This window comes from Rana temporaria, chromosome 8 (genome assembly GCF_905171775.1).
Source record: "Rana temporaria chromosome 8, aRanTem1.1, whole genome shotgun sequence".
NCBI lineage: Eukaryota > Metazoa > Chordata > Amphibia > Anura > Ranidae > Rana > Rana temporaria.
In genome coordinates this window covers 102,941,023-102,963,550 of record NC_053496.1, presented here as the reverse complement: position 1 = coordinate 102,963,550, position 22,528 = coordinate 102,941,023, and the positions used below count along the sequence as shown (strand labels likewise).

At 42.8% G+C, this 22,528-nt stretch overlaps 1 protein-coding gene across 1 annotated transcript in view; it reads left to right on the top strand.

The window, feature by feature from the left end:
• LOC120908932 (neurotrypsin-like) overlaps positions 1-22,528 on the top strand; it is an 82,896-nt gene that overhangs the window by 56,505 nt on the left and 3,863 nt on the right. The window contains exons 10-14 of the mRNA XM_040320445.1: positions 388-529; positions 8,715-8,914; positions 13,974-14,052; positions 16,601-16,723; positions 22,124-22,401. Of these exons, the coding sequence (XP_040176379.1) occupies positions 388-529; positions 8,715-8,914; positions 13,974-14,052; positions 16,601-16,723; positions 22,124-22,401 (822 nt within the window). The remainder of the gene's footprint in view (positions 1-387; positions 530-8,714; positions 8,915-13,973; positions 14,053-16,600; positions 16,724-22,123; positions 22,402-22,528) is intronic.

Genomic DNA, 22,528 nt, shown 5'->3' with positions numbered 1-22,528 from the left:
ATTTTGGATAAAATAGACATGAAAAATCTATTTAGTCCAGGGCCTCTACGTTTTGTGTCTTTACTAATTCATCAAGCTCTGTACTTGTTGAATAGCTACTTAAACCTACTTTCACATATTCGATAATTCTGACTTACGTTTCTGCATTTTTGTTAAATCTCACTGCAAAGCTTCCAAAAGATCAATGATCAGCATGGTAAATCACAATTGCATATCTATCTATCTATCTATCTATCTATCTATCTATCTATCTATCTATCTATCTATCTATCTATCTATCATCCCTGTATACATTATCCATTCACTGTCTTTATCTAACCATCCAATAACTTTATTTCATTTCAGACGGGTAGTCAATTAATCTCTTAATATTATTAATGGTTTTAGGGTCTCCAATTCGTTTGATGGATGGTGAGAGCACCAAGGAAGGCAGAGTGGAGATATTCCTCAATGGAGAGTGGGGCAGTGTGTGTGATGATGGTTGGACGGACAAGGATGCGGTGGTAGTCTGCCGGCAGCTTGGCCACAGGTGATTGGCTTGCTATGAACCTTTTAGGGTGAAAACCAGACCCTTTAGGAAATGTGATGCTGTTGTAGAGTAAGGTATAGCAGAAGTTTATTTTTCAGAGGCGACACAGCCTTGCCATAGTAGTCATGAGGACAGAAAGTAAAAATGTCCCTAAAAGCAGGGATGGGCTGGCCATAGGGACTACAGGGAGTTTCCCGGTGGGCCGATGGCTCAGTGGGCCATTTTTTAAAACAGAGATGCTGCTTGGAGGACTTTTTTTTAACGCCCTGGCAGCGCCCCAGTGTGAAAGCACTCAGGCTTTCACACTGGGACTGCAGCGGAAGCGTTTTTCAGTCGCTTTACAGGCGCCCAAAAGACGCCTCAGTGTAAAAAGGGGTCCTACACTCACCCCCCTCTCTTTTACACTCACTCTCTTTTTCTTACACTCACCCCCTTTCCCTCAACCCCCCTACTCTCTCTCTCTCTCTCTCTTATTCCCCTCTCTCTCACCCTCTCATGATATACAATAATGTATGTAGGGGCCTTTTGGTGGGCGTGATTTTTCGGGGGGGTGGGGGCAGCATTTTATTGAATTAAAGTGGGCCGGTCTGGATGAAGTCCAGGGCCAAATTTTTGTCCCAGTCCAGCCCTGCCTAAAAGTGACACTGACCGAAATAAAACAATGTGGACTAAAAGCTCTAGCCTTTCCCTAATTAAAAAATGTCTGTATTTTCATTTTAAATGTCAGGTCTGTTTATAATTTTTGTTTTTTAATAAGATCTTCAATACTGTACAATTATATTTAACGACATCACTTACTTGTATTTGTATCTATATATTTAATACTTTCCTTATTTAGTTTAATATTGTATGATTTAACAGCAATTTTATTTAGTGGTTTTATCTGACAATGACAAAAAAGATGCCAGAAGTGTATAGGCAACATATAGGGCTCTGGAAGAAACAGAATATTTTTCGTAAGCCTCGTACACACAGTACGAAAATCGGAAGGGGATTGTCGTTTGACAGGCTGTTGTCCAAATTTCTTACCGTTCGTACGCTCCTTTAGACCAGGGGTCTCCAAACTGCAGCCCAAGGGCCAGATGTGGCCCTTTGCTAGCCTTTACCTGGCCCTTGGGGCACTATTCCTCCCATTGGAACCAACAATAGGGCACTATTTCTTCCACTGATATCAATGATGGGGAAACTATTCCTCCTACTAATAGGGGCACTACTCTTCCTCCTATTGACCACCAACCCTGAGGCCATATATATTCTCACTGATGCCGGGCCTGGGACATTTTCTGCCCTTGCTGGCCAGTGGCCACAATCCGGCCCCCCTAAAGTGTGGAGGATAATAACCTGGCCCTTTGTTTTAAAAGCTTGGGACCGCTGCTTTAGAGCTGGTTCACACTGGGGCGACTTGCGATCCGACTTCATGTCGCCTCAAGTCGTCCCAAGTCGCGCTGTAGAGAAAAACAATATAAGTGAATGGAAGCGGTGTTAATACACACGACTTTAGGCGATCCGACTTCAGAAAAGGTACCTGTACTACTTCAATCCGACTTGTAGGCGATTTGTACCCATTGATTTCAATGGAAGTTGCCTCAGAAGTCGGATCACTGTCTTAACTGAAGCGACTTTCCAGGAAGATAACATACATTTCTCAGGCAAACCTCTCCTGCCCCCCTCCCTCCCCCTCCCTCTCCCAGAGCTGATTGTTGTTTTATTGGCCACTGGAAAGTCTCCTGTCCTGGAGACGACTTCAAGTTGTGTTGTAAATCGCCCCAGATCGCCGTGTGGTTCATGTTCAAGTCGTGTCGGAGTCGCCTCTGAAAGTCGCACTGGAAGTCGTGTCGCCCTAGTGTGAACCGACTCTTAGACAATTGTTTTCCAATTTTCGGACAACAAATGTTGGATGTGCAGGCTATAAAATTTTCGTCTTATGTGAACTCAACGTCTGATTTTCGGATGTACTTTTCAGTACAGTAATCCATCACACAAAAGTCGAAAGTACAAACGTGCATAATCGGAATCAAGCGACTGGGATGAGTTTGGGCTTGTAAACTACTGTTTGTAATCTATAATTAACATTCATGACAAAATTCTCATCATCTTTATTGGGATAATAATGAAGCTGCTTTGCATGTAATTATGCCAAACGTATTTTGGCATTTAAGGCATTTGTTTTGTACGATCTGAAAATCACAAATCAACGCTCACCAAACTTCTACTAACATGAAATTAGCAGAAGGGGCCCAAAGGGTGGTATTTCGGAAATTAACTTCCTCTTTATACACTCATAGTACTTCGCTACGTTTGTGTTTGTCAAATGACAATTTGCGTACCGTTAGTATGCAAGACAAGATCCTGGCACACGCCCTTTTGACAAAAATCAGAAGCTCTGTCATCCGACAATCAAACCATGTGTTTGGGGCTGTAGTTTTATGGCATTTAAAACCTAACCATCTGACATGAGTTCGGATAGGGGCATTTGAAACAATCAATGTATCTTATATAATCCGTGTGTCCGTGTTAGATGTTGAATACAAACATATATAGACAATATCATAAATGAGATATATCCTCATATATTATCACAACCTTATGTGATCATAGGTTTAAATAAGGATAGCGTTCATCCATAATATATTATGTGGAAATGAAAAAAAAAAAACTAATAAAAGCAATAGGGCAAAAAAGAAAGAAAAAAGTCCAGCTCAAATGTGAAGAAACAGATATTCAACATAGTAATCCAAAAAACGCCAACAATAAAAATCACCACAGTGAAGGGTTCAACTACCACCATATAAGGGGGCTTACTGGAACATGTGGACCCAGTTAAGCTTATGCCTAGTGTGTCTACACAGATGGGGGGGGGGGGGGTGTATATACACCATAAGGATGGAATCTATACACTACTTCCTCCTTGGTATTGTAGAGAATAATCAGCTTCCACAACTTAATACAAGGACTTGCAACATCAATGTGAAGGTAGGCACCGTCTTCTCTATACCACTCAATCAGTGTATCCAAAAAGAGACAAAATAGCTCCGCATAGTGTAAAACTATAAGATGAAAACATTTATTTAAAAAATTCAGAACACTCACATGTCCATAAAAAAGCGCTTATCAAATAATCTTTGTATGACAGCTTGTAGAACGCAATGGCACCAACAGGGCTCGACCCAACACCTTTCATCTTACACAGACATTATCTGGGGTATGAGGCTGTCATGGGCATTGCGTTTTTATAAAGAATATGACCCCCAAAATAGGCTGCTGCTCTGTTTTGGGGGTCATATTCTTTATGGAATTGCAATGACCATGACAGCCTCATACGTGATGTCTGTGTAAGACGAAACATGTTGGGTCGAGCCCTGTTGGTTAATATGGATAATATGAGGATATATTATTTATTATATTGTCTATATATGTTTGTAGTCAACATCTTACATGGACAGATGGATTATATAAGATACATTGATTGTACACTGTTTGGTTTACACTGGATTTATTATTCAAGTTCTTTTGTAGCAATACATGAATTCTTTACCTGACTAGTGCTGCACATGCTTTTTCCTTATTTTGTCTTGTACCTGTCTGAAGTAAATGCTGCAATATACAAGCTAAAAAACTATTCTTGCATAAATGTGAAGTTAAAGTGGAGTTCCACCCATAAATATAACATTACATCAGTAGTTTTTAAAAAAATTCATTAGTCCTTTATGAATTTTTTTTTTTTTTTTAGATGCCTTCAAAGTGTTGTTGCTAAGCAGAATAGTTAATCTTCCCTCTTCCTGCACCTACATGCTTAAGCTTCACCGCACAGACTCCTGGGAATGTAGTGGGTGTAACTTTCCAGGAGTCTGTGCACTCCCCTGTCTCGAAGAATCATGTGACTTGGACAGTACAGGTGCTGAAACCTGATCTGAAAACTATTACATTGCTTGTGCAGCACTGAGCATGTGCGAGATCTGCAAGGCTGAAATCCAGGAAGTCATACAGTCTGGCTTCATGATGCCCACACTTAAGATGGCCCCAGTCAATTTCTATTTTATAAAGTGTCTAAATGCTGTAACAACCTAACAAAACGGACCTTAGTTTACAGACTAACTTTACTAGAATACATTAAGCTTGTGTATTACATTATTATGTCACACTATACCATTACATAAATCAACCCATTAACATAATAAATGTATATATACATATGTGTGACCCATCCAATTACGCCTCCTGCTCCCAACCTTCTATAACTCCTCACTGTAGCTAGGGGTCGGGATTAGGCATGCTTGCTCATAGTGGTCTTTCCTACTGCAACTTGGCATGTCTGTGGTTCTTCAGGGCTCTGAATTGACACCAAAGCCTCTAACTTGTACGAAGAGACTAACTGTCAATTCGTCCCTCCGCTTGCATATATAAGCGGGAGAGCTACCTATTTAAATTTTGAGTCTAACAACACACATAAATCTGCAACGATGACAAACCCCACAAAATTCCATCTCTGTGCCTGGATTTCAGTGACCATGCCCAGGGTATATCGTGCACCTCTACCTACTGTTAGTCATGGAACCAGGGTGTTTCTTGAACCTAACATTACATCGGTATCCTCTAGGACACAGGTGTCAAACACAAGGCCCACGGGCCGAATCCAGCCCTCCAGGCCATGTCATGTGGCCCTCGCACCTCTCCTACAGCTGCAGGAGAGCTCCAGCAGTCCTCTGCTCCTACTCCAGACCCTTACTTTCTGCTTTCAAGCAATGCACCCAGCTTCTTCCCAGCAGCAGCATATGGAAAGGGGGTGCACTGTGATATAAGGGAGAGTGGTGGACTCAACTTCTGATGGTAGAGTGGCTCTTGACATCTAATGTAAAGGGGGGGGGATACACTGGACATCTAATCTTACAGTTACAACTGGCCCTTTTGAGGGCAATTATAATGCTGATGCGGCCCATGATGAAATTGAGTTTGACACCCCTGCTCTAGGACAAAGAAACAAACTCGTCTATGTCCCAAATAATAACCAGGTGCTTTCTTCCCAGCAATGATCTCTCCATCCAGAACACAGAGTGAAATATCTTCCCGGAATTTCATGTTCACAACTGTGTATTGAACTGGCATACAAAGCACATCATGGTCATGCTTCCGACAGAGGGAAATATCAACCTAGCTCCAGCTTCCATCCTCTCTGATCACATGTGGGTAATTTAGCCTCAAATGCAACAAGGTAGAATCCCCAGTCAGTAAGCCCATTGATGCCACCAAATATACAGTACAGAGCGATTCTTCACTTCTGTATATGGGATCATACAGCATAACACCTTTCCCAATCCAAACTAGTACAGCCCATCCAGGCATTTGACCACCACTTTGGATTAGTGTAAGCAATGTGTTTTGCCAAAGTCTTACTAAGCGGTGATGCTAACTCATCAGGCCACTGCCCCTCATACAGAGACTGTACAATCGGCTTAATGTTGGTTGATAATTCTGCCCGCCTCTGCGTGCACGCGGTGTGGTGTGGCACAGACGAACTGCCAACCAGATGAACATCTTTCATCTCTGTTCCAGAATCCTCTCCAATCTCGCTCCACCAGGACTCTGGAAGTGAACAACAAGAGCAGAATTAAATTCTTATACACAATATCTACTCGCTTGCTATGTTTACTTATAGTTCCTTCCTTGACACACAGGAATTTAGTATTCCTGACTTCTGAACAAATTATCAAAACAACCATGATACCTTTAGGGTGAACCCACTCTAAAATGGATCCCCATGGTACGAGCAAAAATTAAAAAAATTAACGTGAACGTTGCTTCTCAAAAAATCTCAATTTAACCCCTTCCTTACCGAACCATTGTAAAATGGCGTCAGCAGGAGCCCTCCCTCCCTCCGGGTGGACATCAAAGGGACGTCCTGGGCTTCCTGGGTGGCTAGGCGGCACGCGCGCGAAACCGCCATCGCTCGGGACCGGTGTGCGGGCGGGCAGGAAGGGGGTGAAAATGCCCTGTATTGAAACGATTAAACACCAACAACAATGCATTTATCTATACCTTAAAACCTATGCACTAACCCCCTTTCAGGTGGACAAAGCCTAAACCTTTTGGAACTTTTTCAACCTAAATGAAAAAAAAAAAAAAAGAAACAAAAGACAAAAAAACAACCACAACTCCAGCAGCTAAATGGCTTCCTACTAACTCTTGTCTTAAAGCGGGGGTCCAAACATTTTTTACTTTACATCTAGCAGAGCCAGCATACTAAGGACATTTACTTTAGACAGGTAATTTTTTTTTTCTCCGTACATATCTTTATATTCTGTTTTTGTCCAGGGCTTCTGGGTTCCGATGACTGCGGGACTGGGCGTTCCTATCCTTCCGTTCGATGATTGACGGCTTGTGAAACGGGTGACCTGTCGCACAACGTGCATCACCAGATGTCGGGAAATAGCCGAGCTGCGAGTCTGCACTATACTGCGCCTGCGCAGTCAGCTCTACACGGAGGGCGCAGGCGCCGTATAGTGCCGACTCGCAGCTCGGCTATTTCCGGAAATCTGGTGACGCGCGTTGTGCGACAGGTCACCTGTTTCACAAGCCGTCAATAATCGAACCGAAGGATAGGAACGCCCAGTCCGGCAGTCATCGGAACCCTGAGGCAGGGATAGGAACGCCCAGTCCCGGAGTCATCAGAACGCGGAAGCCCTGGACCAAATCAGAATATAAAGGTATGTACTAAAAAAAAAAAAAAAGACCTGCCGAAAGTAAATGCCCTTACTATGCTTAGTCTAATGTTAAAAATTAGTTTTTAGGGTGAACCTCCACTTTAAACAAAATGTATTCAGCTGCTAATTGAGGGCACAGCCAATTAGGTGGAATAAACCTAACAATATTTCCACCTGAACAAAAACAAAAATAAAATAGATGACTAAACAAATACCAAACACGTTATGACTTGGATAAAGGGTTGTAACCCCATGCAACTCCAGTTCATGTACCATTGGCTAATCTACAGCAAAAATAACAGTATATGAGCTTGGCAAGTGACAGAGTGTAATGTAAAAACTAGGGTTTTTCCGATACCACTTTTTTAAGACCGAGTACAAGTACCGATACTTTTTGCAAGTACTCGCCGATACCGATTACTGATACTTTTTTTTAATGTCATGTGACAGTGGCACATGTGTCAGTATTTTTATTTTTTTTACAATTTTTTGTTATGTTTTTTTTTTTACAATGCTTCCTTTTTTTAGGGGGGGGGAGTGGATGGTGTCTGGTATGTTTTTTATTTAAATTTTTTTTATTTATTTATTTACCATTTTTTTTAATCATTTTTTTGCACAAAAAAAAACTTTTTTTTAGCCCTGTTGGGGGGGCTTTGGTGAGATATCGGGGGTCTTAACAGACCCCTCATATCTCACCTTTGAGACAGAGAGGGACTAAGGACACAGATTCCCCAGGTCCCTTTTCTCAGCAGCCTCGGCTGCACTGAAAATGAATGTTCATTCATAAACTGAAGCATCGTAAATACCAGTTATGATGTTTCAGTTATGTGAATGGACAAGAGTCAGTGAGTGGGACAGGAGCGAAGCATGGCAGGGGACAGAAGCGGTACATGGAGGGGGACAGGAACACCACTGACTGCCCAAGTATCGGATTAGGCATCGATACTAGTATCGGTATCGGGACAACCCTAGGAAAAACAAATAAATAAACTGCCTATAAACAGCAATTCACACTCGGTTCTCCGTTAACCTTTGGCATTACACAGAAAGTGCTTTCACAATTTGCCTACATCACGGCATCACCCCTTTATGTGAAATATTTGAAGCTCGCTATAGGACAGGACCGCTTGTTGGATTTCTCCCTGCTGTGGAGTTGCCTCTATAATTTGAAGCCACAGATGGTGTATGTTTGTTTTAGCTATCTAGTACACTTTGGGGTTAATTTACTAAATCTCGAGAGTACAAAATCTGGTGCAGCTCTGCATAGAAACCAATCGGCTTCCAGCTTTTTTGTCAAAGCTTAATTGAACAAGCTAAAGTTAGAATCTGATTGGCTACCATGCACAGCTAGTAAATCAACCCAAGAGGTATTGTTCTTGCAAACATGGTGCATCATGAGATAGACAGAGCAACTAATATACAATGTAGCCAATGATACTGTTTCAAGAGCAAAACGAGCGAATATATATATATTTTTTTATATTTAGGGGTCCTGCCAAAGCCAGGACAATGGCTTACTTTGGTGAAGGACAAGGTCCAATTCACCTGGATAACGTAGACTGCAATGGCACAGAGAGCACACTGGCAGAATGCAGGAAGCAGGACAGCGGGATCCACAACTGCTGGCACAATGAAGATGCTGGCGTTATATGCGATTATGCAGAGAAGAAAATCATTGGACTGAAAGGTATAGAATTTGTCATTACACTACTGAGATCCATAGGCCAAGTGCCATATATTCTGCTGGTTAATGTCTGCAAATGACTCAAATTCCTAGAACTGATCTGAATTAAGTGAGGACTAGAAAACTCAATCCCTTAAATTCATAAAGACTGGCGCAGAGAGATTTTGTGAAAGTGTCTCTCGTACCTTGTAAAAGTGGTGCTGAATGCGCCAAATTCATGTACCAGTCTAGATCTTGTACTTGAAATTCGCTCATGCTGCGCCACTTTTAGAATGGTGTTTTTGATGCCGGTCCCACTCATTTCAATGGTGGGGAGCATTTTTGATGCGTTTTTTCTTAACTCACCAAACATGCCCAAAAAATGCGGCAAGTAGTATTTATTACACCGCAACAGAAGCGCACCACCCCAGTGTGAACACATACATAGAATTTAAAGGGAAGCATTTTCTTGAGCTTTTCAGGCGCTTTTTTTTAAAGCAAAAGGGCTTCAAAAACTCTTCAGTGTGAAAGCAGCCTTACATTTGGTGCATTCAGTGCAACGCAATGTAAGAATGGCACTTCGTAGAACTACCTAAATTTGGTGCATGAGTCACTGTCAGAAACAAAAGTGTTGCAAATGCTTTATGAACTAGGCGCAATACATCACCAAGAGGGATTAACGGCAGAAAAATGTGTTCTTTACTTTGAGTGTCATGTAACAGAGGTCACCTAGTTTGAAAAGTTTCAATGATGAAGAATCAGCATAATAAATCAGAGATGACAACCCTCATCAATGTGCAGTAACACTGGTGCTCATTTATCAAAATGTCTAAAATAAGAACTGCTTGTTTTGTCCTTTAGTTTAGTACAACCTGCTATGCAAAATGGCTTTTAAAGATTGAAACAAAGAGTTTTAAATGAAAGCGAGACAGTTATTTTAGACACATGTAAATGAAGTCATACTGTACAGTACAGTATATCCTAAACCACAGGGATACTTCCAATATAGGTGACACATCGGGGCCTATTTAAAAAAAAAATTACTGAATTAATGGGACAAGCATTTCACGCATCCGTGGCAATTTCTGAGCTTATCGTCTTTAAACCGGAGATACATACTGTAGCTGCTGACTTTTAACATTAGGACGCTTACATGTACTGGAGTCCAGCGTTGTCAGCACCGCAGCTGACGTTTCCATCGGCTGGTTGGGTGCTGCTGCCACCATTGCGGGTAAGGGAACCTGGTAGTGTTCACGGCTTAGTCCCTACTACTGCGCATGAGCTAAGTGCTCTGCTCCCTCTCACTGGGGAGGAGGGAGGAGGGAGAGGAGGGAGAGGAGGGAGAGGAGAGAGAGGAGGGAGGAGGGAGGAGGGAGGAGGAGGAGGAAGGAGGGAGAGGGGAGAGGAGGAAGGAGGAGGGAGGAGGGAGAGGAGGAAGGAGGAGGAAGAAGAAGAAGGAGGGAGGAAGTAGGAAAGGGGCACTAAGCTGCTGACGTAATTCTCTGCGGCCCGGTGTAATAACAGGTACCCACTCCCCCCGAAAGTTGCCAAATGTGTCACAGGAGGTGGGGAGGAATCAGATAAGCGGAAGTTCCACTTTTGGGTGAATCCTGCTTTAATATACTAATTACCTGATTATCAGCTCCATCTCGTGGCTGTAATGAAGCATTTTTCCTGAAATAGCTCAAACAGAAACATACTGCATTATGGCCACTTGGTGGAGCTGACAATCTTAGAAAATCATCTTATGATGCAAATTTTTTAAGGAAGGGAGAATGCTGTCATTCATCCAATGATTTATTTAAATCAATAGACCACATAATGATTTGTGAACGGAGCTCAGCGAGTATGGCACATGAAATGTATTGGAATCAGTGAGGCTCGGGTTCACACGGCTGCGAAATGGGATCTGACTTGTGACACCCCAAGTCGCATGACATGTCAAATGCAATGTGATAGCCGTCTTAACACACAAGTCGCTCCGACTTTAGAAAAGGTTCCTGCGCTACTTTGGGCTGACTTGGGTGAACTTTCAGAGCCCTTGTAGAGGCTCCTAAATAGCATCCAAGTCAGAAGGAAGGCACAGCGCAAAGTCGCAGACAAAATTATACAAATTTGCCATCTCAGCAGTGTGATTCGAGCCTTAAACAGGTGCTAACAACACATCACAATTCATCAATCCCATAAAAAAATACAAGTGCCTGTCTTTTATTAGGTTAGGTTCTCAAAGACTATAATGTGAAGTCTTAAATTGCATTGGGCATACTTAGGTTCCATGCACACTGGGCTTAAAAAAATGTCTGTTCTTTTTGGAGTAAAAAACTTCCATATAGAGCATTTTTTGTACAGAGTTTAGGAGAGTTTTACGTTTTTTCTGCCAGTGAGCTCCAATCAGAAACGCGAATGAGAATATGCCTGTAAACGTCCTAATATGCATGGACATAGGCGCGGATTCACGTAGTACTTATGCTGACGTATCTCGAGATATGCCGCGTAAGTGCACAGATGCGCCGTCGTATCTATGCGCCTGACTTTGAAAGCAAGATACGCCTGAAATTAGGCTTCATCCGACCAATGTAAATTTCCTACACCGTCGTATCATGGGCTCATATTTACGCTGGCCGCAAGGGGCGCTCCCATTGATTTACGCTTCCAATATGAAAATGACTGAGATACGCCGATTCACGACCGTACTTGCGCCCGGCGCATTAATATACGCGGTTTACGTAAGTCGTACGCCCGGCGTAAAGTTAAGCCTCATAAAGCAGGTGTAAGTCATGTTAAGGTATGGACCAGGTAACAGCCGTCGTATTTTACGTCGTTTACGTAGTAGTACGTGAATAGGGCTGGGCGTAGGTTACGTTCACGTCGTAGGCAGTGATTCGACGTATCTTAGGGAGTATTCCCGACGTGATTCTGAGCATGCGCACTGGGATGCGTCCACGGGACGGCGCATGCGCCGTTCCTTTCGGCCCATCATTTGCATGGGGTCACACTTCATTTAAATGGATCACGCCCACTTCCACCTACTTTGAATTAGGACGGCTTACGCCTACGAATTTACGTTACGCCGGCGCAACGTTGGGAGCATTTGCTTTGCGAATACTGTGCTCGCCGCTCTGCGATACGTCGGCGTAGCGTATATTCGATACGCTACGCCGGCATAACTATGCGCCGCTCTACGTGAATCCGGGCCATAGGATAACATTGAGTTGCTTCTACAGGCAGAACACAAAACTCCTGTAGAAGCAATGTTTTTTTATACCAGTGTGCATGGAGCCTTATGCCCTGTACACACGATCGGATATCTAAAGGAATCTAAACCGATGGATTTTTTCATCAGATACCCGATAAAGCTGACTTTCATCAGTCGTGCCTACACACCATCGGTTAAAAAAACGATTGTGTCAGAACGCGGTGACGTAAAACACTACAACGTGCTGAGAAAAATGAAGTTCAATGCTTCCGAGCATGCGTCGACTTGATTCTGAGCATGCGTGGATTTTTAACTGATGGACGTGCCCACAGGCTATCGTTTTTTTCTATCGTTTTTTTAACCATCAGATAATTTTAAAACAAGTTCTAAGTTTTTTTCACCGATGGATAAAAAAACGATGGGGCCAACACGCGATCGATTCGTCTGATGAAAACGGTCCATCAGACCGTTTTCATCAGACGAATCGATCGTGTGTACGTGAATCTCTTTTATACTTTATAGGGTAGCAATACTCTGGGCAAATAATTTGCACCAAAGTGACTGATCCCATTCCAAACTAAGTGCTAGTGTCATTCCACTGAATTTGTGAACATTTCAGGTAGTCCGCAAACCTCACAGATCTTATTAACCCCTTAAAAATCTTTAGAGTTTAGGTTAGCATTGTATTTAATTATTTATCTGTTTTTACTAATATACAGATATTCATACAACAGCTTATATTTTTGTTATATTTATTTATCTATGAAATGGTTTAGATTTTATAATTTTTTTGGAAAAAACTTGTAGTTTCATGTTTGTTGGCCAACAATTGTGTACAGTTTGTATGCAAGACAAATTCCTTGCCAACACCCTTCGGATAAAAGTCTTACGCTTTGTCCACGGGAAAATCTGATGTGTGTACCAGGCTTAAGGGTCCTTTCACACGATCAAGTTCGCCTGTCAGTTTTTCAGGCGGACCTAATCAGATCTTGCAGTCTCCCGCTGCCATCCGATCCGATCCTGCCTGCAAAATCCAGATGGATGGTGGTCCTATTTTCCATCTGTCTGGTGGATAGGATCACATAGGATCGTATGAAAACAGACAGGCCGTTTCCACCCAAGTTTCCCATAGAGGAGAGCAGACACGGACATGTCATCTGCCTGCTCAGCGGGGATCAGTGGAGCGATCCCCCACTGAGCAAGTGGAATCTGTAAGATGGAGGTTCCCAAGTGAAGGGGGCCTTATCCAATACATCTACAACCTCTGAGGCCGCGTACACACGGTCGGTCCAAACCGATGAAAATGGCCTGAAGTCCAGTTTCATCGGTCCAAACCGTCCGTGTGTACGGCCCATCGGTCCGTTGTCCTTCGGTCCAAATTTTTAGAACTTGCTTAAAAATCGAACCGATGGACCGCTGCCCAATAGGTCCAAACCGATGGTTAGTACACAAAAGCATCGGTTCAAAACCCGCGCATGCTCAGAATCAAGTCGACGCATGCTTGGAAGCATTGAACTTCGTTTTTTTCAGCACATCGTGTGCACATCACTCGGCCGCGCGGAGTGGTTGTCCGACCCTGTATAGCCCAGAGTTCCCAGCCAACCCCAGGCCTTGGGACTCTAGGCTAATAATTTTAAAACACCAGACCCCAGGCTTTTTGGGGGGCCACCTACTATGTATGTATATATATATATATATATATATATATATATATATATATATATATATATATATATATGTATGTATGTATAATTTTTTTTCCTTAATATAGCACAATTGTATTTTATTTATTTTTTTGTTTATGTTTATGGTAGTAAAACTGGACTGTTGCATGCCTTTAGAATCATAAAAATTCGAGATTTTATCAAATTAATTTTTTTCAATTAGATGCAGAATCTGCCCTGTGTGGAATTAGTCTGGTGACTCGACGAAAGAAGAGAATTGTTGGTGGAACCAAATCAGTCAGGTATGAATAGTAATGTACCTGATTATATTATTTGTTAAAGGATAAGCAAATACCTTTCTTTCATTCCTCTACTGCCAAAGCGACTGTGTATAAAATCAGTACATGTAAATGTTAAAGCACTTCTGCCCAGAACACAATTCATTCTGGATTAGCACCAAACATGGTAAAATGTGAGGCGACAGTAAGATGCTGGCAAAATGAAGATGTGCTAACGGAGTATAATTTTAAAAGAAAACATAACACTTCTCAACATATTTGTGTTACAGGATAAAAAATAAAGAATTCTTTTATTGCCCAAAAGAATGATAAATTTAGCTTTGGACATTGCACAGTTGTTTTCAGTTGTCTTGACACGTTGTGTACTGTATGTCTTCTGTCCTTTTATGGACAGGATTATAGCAGCTCAGAAGCAAAAAATTTTGAGTGTATCAACAGATTTAAAGCAACAGTTTTCTTTGCCAATGTTTACAGAAACCTCTGCCAAGTATAAGCTTATAATTAAATTTCTGGTGCATAATCGTTCCTGTATACAAAAAGTCAGCCTGTCTCTAATGTTACTCTCCCTATTGAGCATCACTATCTTGCCTCTTACCCAGCACAGAATAGGTGAAGCCAGGCTGCCCTTCCTCTGGTAGCCATATATCACTGTTCTTTACACATGTCAGTGGCCACCGTAAGTGGTTAAAGATGGAGGTGAGGGCATAGCTGTTGACTTTTGACATGGTAAATTTAACATGTGCATACTGTTAACACTCTTATGCCGCGTAAACATGATCAGGCTTTTGCCCGGCCAAATCACATCGGAATTCCATCGGAAAAAAATAGAACATGTTCTATATCTAAACTCCGATGCAATTCATCGGAATTTCCAATGAAAAAACTCTGATGGAGCTACACACGATCAGAAAATCCGATGGAAAAAGTGCATCTGACTTTTTCCATCGAAAATTGCGATTGTGTGTACGGGGCATAACTGTTGTGAGTTGCCTCTTTGTTGTTTAATAAAGCCAGAAATGTTATGCTACACTTAGAAGGCACTGCCTCTCTTCTCATTTGTAACAAATGTTTAACATATTTTGGATGCGGATAATTTTCCAAAAGCACCCAGTTGACAGTTTTAGGATGTAGTATATTGGGAAAACCTAGGACCATGGAAATAAAGGAGTTAACTTCTGACCATGGGCATCCGCAGAACTTTTTTTCAGGGGGGGCGGGGGGGCATCATTTTAAGGTCACCCATGCTCTGACACTTTTCAACAATGTCATTATTACAGTCATAAACTGCAGACTTATTAAAGGAGAGGGTCAGAGACTGCAGACATACTACAGGAGGTGGTCAGAGACTGCGGACATAGTACAGGAGACTGTCAGAAACTGCATACATGGCTCAAGAGACTGTAAGAGACTGCAGACATGGCGCAAGAGACTGTAAGAGACTGCATAGATGTTGGGGGTGACAGAGAGAGAGAGCGAGGTGACAGAGAGAGAGAGGGGGGTGAGAAAGGCAGATGGGTGAGAGAGGGAGGGGGTGAGAGGGATTATGGGGGGTTGAGAGAGAGGGGGGGTCAGAGAGAGAGACCCCTAGCCTTGTCTGCAGTCCTTCTAGTGCTCCTGTGTCCCAGTGGTGTGTGTAATGCTCAGTACGGTACCTTGCATGCCAGTAGGATGTCCATGATAGCCAGCAGCTGGCAAGACCCATTTTCATTCTGGGTGAGGACAGGAGGTCCTCTGTTCCTTACATCCGATTTTTGATGTGACATGGAGAGGTCCCTGGCTGCTTGTATTTCCTGCCCGTCCTTGTTCTGTGAACCCCAGTCAGTCTGTCCTCCAGGCCTGGGAGCGGTGAGGAGGTTTAAGGAGTCCAGGGGTTCCAGGCTCTGGTAGGCGACAGGGATGCTGTGCCTGCTGTTCTGGCATCTTGCTGCTCTCCTTTGCCGTGGCCTCCGTCTCCTGGGCCGCTCGCACTATGTAGACTGGGTAAAGTCATCCTGTCCACCCCTTGAGGCCTTTGCTGTCCCACTCAGCACTAGGATAAGGACCGAGTGGGGAGCCCTGATCCGATCCCTGATTCCAGGGGGGCGCTTGCCCCCCCTTGCCCCTACCTGCAGATGTCCATGCTTCTGACCACAATGTTTAGTCACCACAGCCCTTTAAACAATCAGATGTTGGCGTACGCCCATTTTATACAACCTAACAGGTGTGAGATGACTATGATGAAATATTTTCATTTGGATTATTCTATCCCTAGAAGAGCTTTTGTAGGCACTACTGAACTCAGACCAATCAGAATCAGTAAGATGTATATCTAGAGAGGACCAGAAGGCTTGGACAGTAGCAAATCTGGGGTTAGGGTCTGCCATCAGAGTGGAGTAATATTCAAAGATCAACTTAATGGAATAGTTTTAGTATTAATATTCACCTCCATTAATGTTTTAGGCCATAGTGGGTTAGGTGCGTGGGTTGTTGTTTATTTATTAGTATTAATATAACTTGCAATAAAAAGGACAGTAGAGTCATTAAATATTTGTGTTGTGATTTCTTCCTATAGGGGGGTTTGGCCATGGCAAGCTTCTCTTAGACTTAAAGGATTTCACACAGAAACTCGTTTACTATGTGGAGCAACCCTGATCAGCAGTTGCTGGGCCTTAACAGCAGCTCACTGCTTTAAAAGGTTAGTAGAAAGCAAAAGACTCACAGACACAACACAAAATATACCAGCTAATACAAAGGCAAAGTACTTCTGATACAAAAACATCTGATGTTTCTCTGTTTTGCATTTGTTTCACACAGTTCAAAAGCAAAAAGATACCATGCCAAATGGGAACATTATGCATGGCCCATATTGGAATGTTGAACAGCAGGATTGCCAGTAACTGCTAAATTACTTGACACATCCTCTAGCACTCAACCACAGGAAAACCACAAGTGCCTGCAGAGAAACCACCATTAGTTTTTTGGTTTTGTTCCCTTTGTTCAGCCCAGGGAACCTGGACCAAAGCCAAGAGAGCTACCCATCAATTTACTGGAGTTACGGGCAGTATACTTGGCCCTCAGAACTTGGACAAGCAGGTTACAGGACCACCCAGTTCGGATTCAGTGCAACAATGCTACAGAAGTGGCTTACATCAATCACCAAGGAGGCACCCGCAGCCAGGGCGCCCAGAAGGAAGTGAATTGCATCTTGAGATGAGCCGAAAAACATATTCCTTGCCTTTCGGCAATTTTCATTCCATGGGTAAAGTGGCAAGCAGACTATTTGAGTCGCCAGCAGTTATCACCAGGAGAGTGGTCTCTCCATCCCGAAATCTTTCAGGCCATTTGCCAAAAATTGGGAACCCCAGATATAGATCTACTAGCCTCTCGGTTCAACAGGAAGTTGGACAATTTTGTGGCCAGGACAAGAGATCCTCTGGCCTACGGATCAGATGCACTGGTAGTGCCACTGATTTATGCCAGACTGATTTGCAGGATCAAGAGGGAAGGAATTCCGGTAATCTTAGTGGCCCCAGATTGGCCCAGAAGACCTTGGTACGCCGAGATCATAAAGATGACGGTAGGAACACCGTGGAAGCTTCCGCTTCGTCACGATCTGTTATCACAAGGTCCAGTGTTCCATCCTTCCTTACAAGGGCTAAATTTAACGGTTTGGCTGCTGAGACCCACATTCTGAAGAAGAAAGTGCTCTCAGGTCCGGTACTTTCTATGATTATTAACACCAGAAAGCCAGCTTCCAGACAGATCTACTACAGAGTATGTAAAACATATGTTTCATGATGTGAAACTAACAAATGGAATCCTCAGAGATATGACATAAGTAGGATTATTGCTTTCTGCCAGCTAGGAGTGGATATGAAATAAGCCCTTAGTACAATTAAGGGTCAAATATCAACTCTATCAGTCTTCTTTCAAAGACCGCTGGCATCTCATTCCCTAGTGCGGATTTTCATTCAGGAAGTACTGCGGTTCAAACCGGCAGTCATACCTCCCTTGTGCCCATGGGATCTGAATCTAGTATTATCAGTGTTGCAGAGGTAACCCTTTGAACCTATTCACCACATTCCGCTGATTCTTTTAAGCAGAAATTTGGCCTTGTTGATTGCTATGTCTTCGGCTAGAAGAGTATCTGAAATAGCAGCTCTTTCCTGTAAAGAGCCTTATTTAGTTTGTCATAAAGACAAAATTGTACTACGACCCCATCCTGCCTTTTTACCTAAGGTGGGGTCGGCTTTTCATTTGAATCAGGACATTGTCCTACCTTCTTTTTTTCTGAATCCGCAGACAGCAGAGGAAAAGTTGTTACACCTTTACAGCTCTCACAAGATCTAGAGAGTGTATCGGCAGGCGACCGCTCAGAAACTCAAGACAAATATTTTGTTTATTTTGCCGGATGGTCCCAAGAAGGGACAAGCGGCGTCAGGATCCACTATTTCCAGGTGGATTTGATAGACTATTTTTCAAGCCTATGGTTTAAAGAATTAGACTCCTCCTTTTTCTGTTAAGACGCACTCAACCAGGGCGATAAGTGCTTCATGGGCAGTGCACCACCAGACTTTGGTGACTCAGATCTGTAAGGCTGCAACTTGGTCTTCAGTACACACATTCTCTAAATTGTATCAGATAGATGTGAGGGCACATGAGGATGTCGCCTTTGGGCAAAGTGTACTGCAGATGGCAGTATAGAGCTTCTAGTCCCTGGCGGTCTGCTTGATCTGTGTCTCCCCCCCCCTTCATATAGGGCATTGCTTTGGGACATCCCATTATGTAATGAACATGGCTCTGTGTCCCGTGGTGCACGATAAAGAAATCAGGATTTTTATAACTGCTTACCTGTAAAATCCTTTTCTTGGAGTACACCACGGGACACAGAGGTCCCCCCTTCTTAAAGGGAACCTTATTGCTTTGCTACAAAACTGAGGTACTTCCCGGATGGAAGGGGCTATATGGAGGGGAACTGTCTCCGATTGGTTGTGCCAGTGTCCAATCACCTCTGGTGACCATACAAGCCATTATGTAATGAACATGGCTCTGTGTCCCGTAGTGTACTCCAAGAAAAGGATTTTACAGGTAAGCTATTATAAAAATCCTGTTTTTGGCAAATGCTACAACCATTAGATGGCCAGTCTAGGTCCGATTATGGTAGTCTTGTGTTTAAAGGAATCAAAGGTCAGTTTTGTAATTAGTAGACAAAGTTCAGTAGTTTATTGGATGAAGTTAGACGATGACCAGAGAGCTTAGTGCGGTTGACTGTTTCTGATCGTAATGATACCCAGTGTAGTAGTGTGGTACCCCAGGGGTGTGGTGACCCAGCGTTTTTAATTGGACTGGTTGAGGGGCTCCAGGGAGCTTGCAGTTTACAGAGGAAACTGGCATTCAAGTTTCCTCAATGGTTAATAAAATCCCCAGTCCTGGGTTCAGGCTTTAGAGCTGATCAGCACACTGATTGTGCAGGTGTGTGTGGGCCTGATAGGAGACTCAGGACCAGCATTCTGGGCTCCACCCTCCCGAGGAGTCCAGGCTTGCAAGGGAGAACTCAGAGAGTGCAGGTGTGCACTGTGAAGTGGCTAGAGAGCTGGAGAGTGCAGGCTGCACTGTGGAACCCCAGAGACCTGAGTCTAAGGTTGCTGACAGGAGTCAGGAGAGCTCCATGCTGGAGCCTGAGCAGTTGTGCTACTGCTGACAAGAGCCAGATGGCTTGGTATTTTCTTTGGCACGTATAAGCCAGGAGGCTGAAGGTACTGTTCTGTGTGGACAGTGAAAACCCCCTGCGTGGGGAACCTATGTTTGGATTTTGTTTATTTTTGCCTTTTCAATAAAAGTGGGCCAACAAGCCCTTAAACATAGTTCCGGACTGGCGTGAATCGCTTAAAATCGCATATCCCACTTGAGCTAAACACCCCCAATATTACACCAGTTAAACAATTACTTGATTAAAATGGTTTAATACAGTATATACAGTGCCTTGAAAATTTGTATTCAGCCCCCTTTACTCTGATAGCCCTAACTAAAATCTAGTGGAACCAATTGCCTTTAGAAGTCACCTAATTTGTAAATCAAGTCCACCTGTGTATGATTTAATCTCTGTATAAATACAGCTGTTCTGTGAAGCCTTCAGAGGTTTGTTAGAGAACCTTAGTGAACAAACAGCATCATAAAAGCCAAGGAACACACCAGACAGGTCAGGGATAAATTTGTGGAGAAGTTTGAAGCAGGGTTAGGTTATAAAAAAATATTCCAAGCTTTGAACATCTCACGGAGCACTGTTCAATCTTTTATCTGAAAAAGGTAAAAGTATGGCACAACTTCAAACCTACCAAGACATTGCCACCCGCCTAAATTGACAGGCTAGGCAAGGGGAGCATTAATCAGAGAAGCAGCCAAGAGGAACATGGTAACTCTGGAGAATCTGCAGAGATCCACAGCTCAGGTGGGAGAATCTGTCCACAGGACAACTTATAGTCATGCACTCCACAGTATACAGTATATATACAGTGTGTGTGTGTGTGTATATATATGTATATATATATATATATTAGTATAGTATATCTTGTGGAGGATCTGACTATAGTGTCTATAATGGGTATCTAGATCACAAAATGCCCATTCTAGACAAGCAGATACTATTGGGTATGGAGCGTACCTGGCAGTAGAGCCTGACTTGCAGGAGGAGACCTCTCTTGCAGCCCTGGCTCAGGAGTCACTGGAGTGGGGACAGTGAGCTTGAGAAAATCAGCCGTGCATTGCAGGGGATTACAGGAAGCTGGTGTAAGGACAAATTTAAAGTTGAACACCAGGAATCTTGAAAGTTTTCCCTTGCAGTGGGGCTGGGCTCTCCCCATGCTCCAGTGGCCTAAGGTCAAGATGTCATCAAGATAGATGCAGGTCACCAGGGTATAGTCTACTACTCTCCCCTAGAATAAACCAGCAGTTAACCTTTGCTGCGGAGGTTTACAATTTGCAGATTTCCCAGAGTTGTGCATTGAGTACTAATACTATTTGGATATAATGATATCTAATGAATATTTAACTGCATCTTTTGATGTTTTATGCCTATCCGGAGTTCATTTTAAATCAATTAAAATGTAACAATTTTATTTAAAGAACAGCACAAGCCAGAAAACTGGATACATGTGTCAATATGCTCTATTAACACACATTTTAAGAGACACTGTTACTTTGCCCATTCAGGACTATCTGTCAATACCTTCTGATAGCACATCTCCAGCAAGATATAACAACTAAAAGGCAATCTTTAGGTCTAAACACAGTCATATAATTGGGAGAAATTACATCATCTACCCAAGTAAGCTCTGATACCATCCGAAACCAGAGCTTACTCAAGGTGGACTCCTACATCAGGAAAGTGGACAGGAGATGACTTGATGTACAGAAGCTTAAGACCATAGAACAATTTAGGACTCCTAGCTACATTTGTCAGGCACGCAGTCAATGAAGATATATGTGTATTCTATTTGTATTAAAAATGTCTGGCTAATGGTAGAACACCCCATCTGGTCAAAGACGGAGGGCGATTGCTGTGGACTTTCCCTATGATATAGAATTATCCTCTTCTTTCCCTATTGGATACATATCACTTGGTGCATACTCCAATCGCCCTTCTCCCCATGCTCTGAATATATTTGTTTAAACATGGTCACTGTAAGCCCTCTGTTGCCACACAGAGCTCTTTGTTCCTGGGTTGGTCGGTCCCTTCCTTGGCAGTGGTCTCTCTCAGGAATCCTGGTGTGTTTTACGCATTCTTTGATTGATTTGTATATCCCCTGATGAAGCTATTAAGCGAAACATGTTGGGTTAATACACAAATTTGAACTTTCTGCCAAAAACTTGAACGTCTGTGTCTTGACCACCTTTACTATAAATATGTTGAATATCTCTGAATAATTCAGGTCTGCTTTTTTAACATTATTCTCATTAAAATTATATAAAAATGTTTTTTTTTTATATTTGGTTTCCATTATTATATGTAAGCACCACAACAATCCCCTTTTCCCTTTCTACCTTACACATATGTGTATTCTGTTATGGGTTCATGATTTCTTTGTTAATCCCTCAGGTTTGGAGAGAAGCCTCACCGATATTCTCTCAGAGTAGGCGATTACCATACTGGTGTTGAGGATGACTTTGAAAGAGAACTTCCTGTACAAAGGATTGCTGTACATAAGAAGTATCGTTCTGGCAGCAATGACAATGATATTGCATTGGTGAGAGTGCAGGGAAAGGAACACCAGTGTCTGGCCTTCAGTGAACATGTGCTGCCCATCTGTCTGCCTGAGAGGAAGGAGAAGGCATCTTATCAGAAGACATGCTTTATCTCTGGATGGGGGGACACAGGTAAATGTGTCTTAATGTCAAAGCAGAACTTCTATTAAGCAACTGAACACACAGTCAAAATACATATATGTAAACTTATTTACCTGCCATTACATTTTTAGGCTTAAGCCTAGTTAACACGATCGGA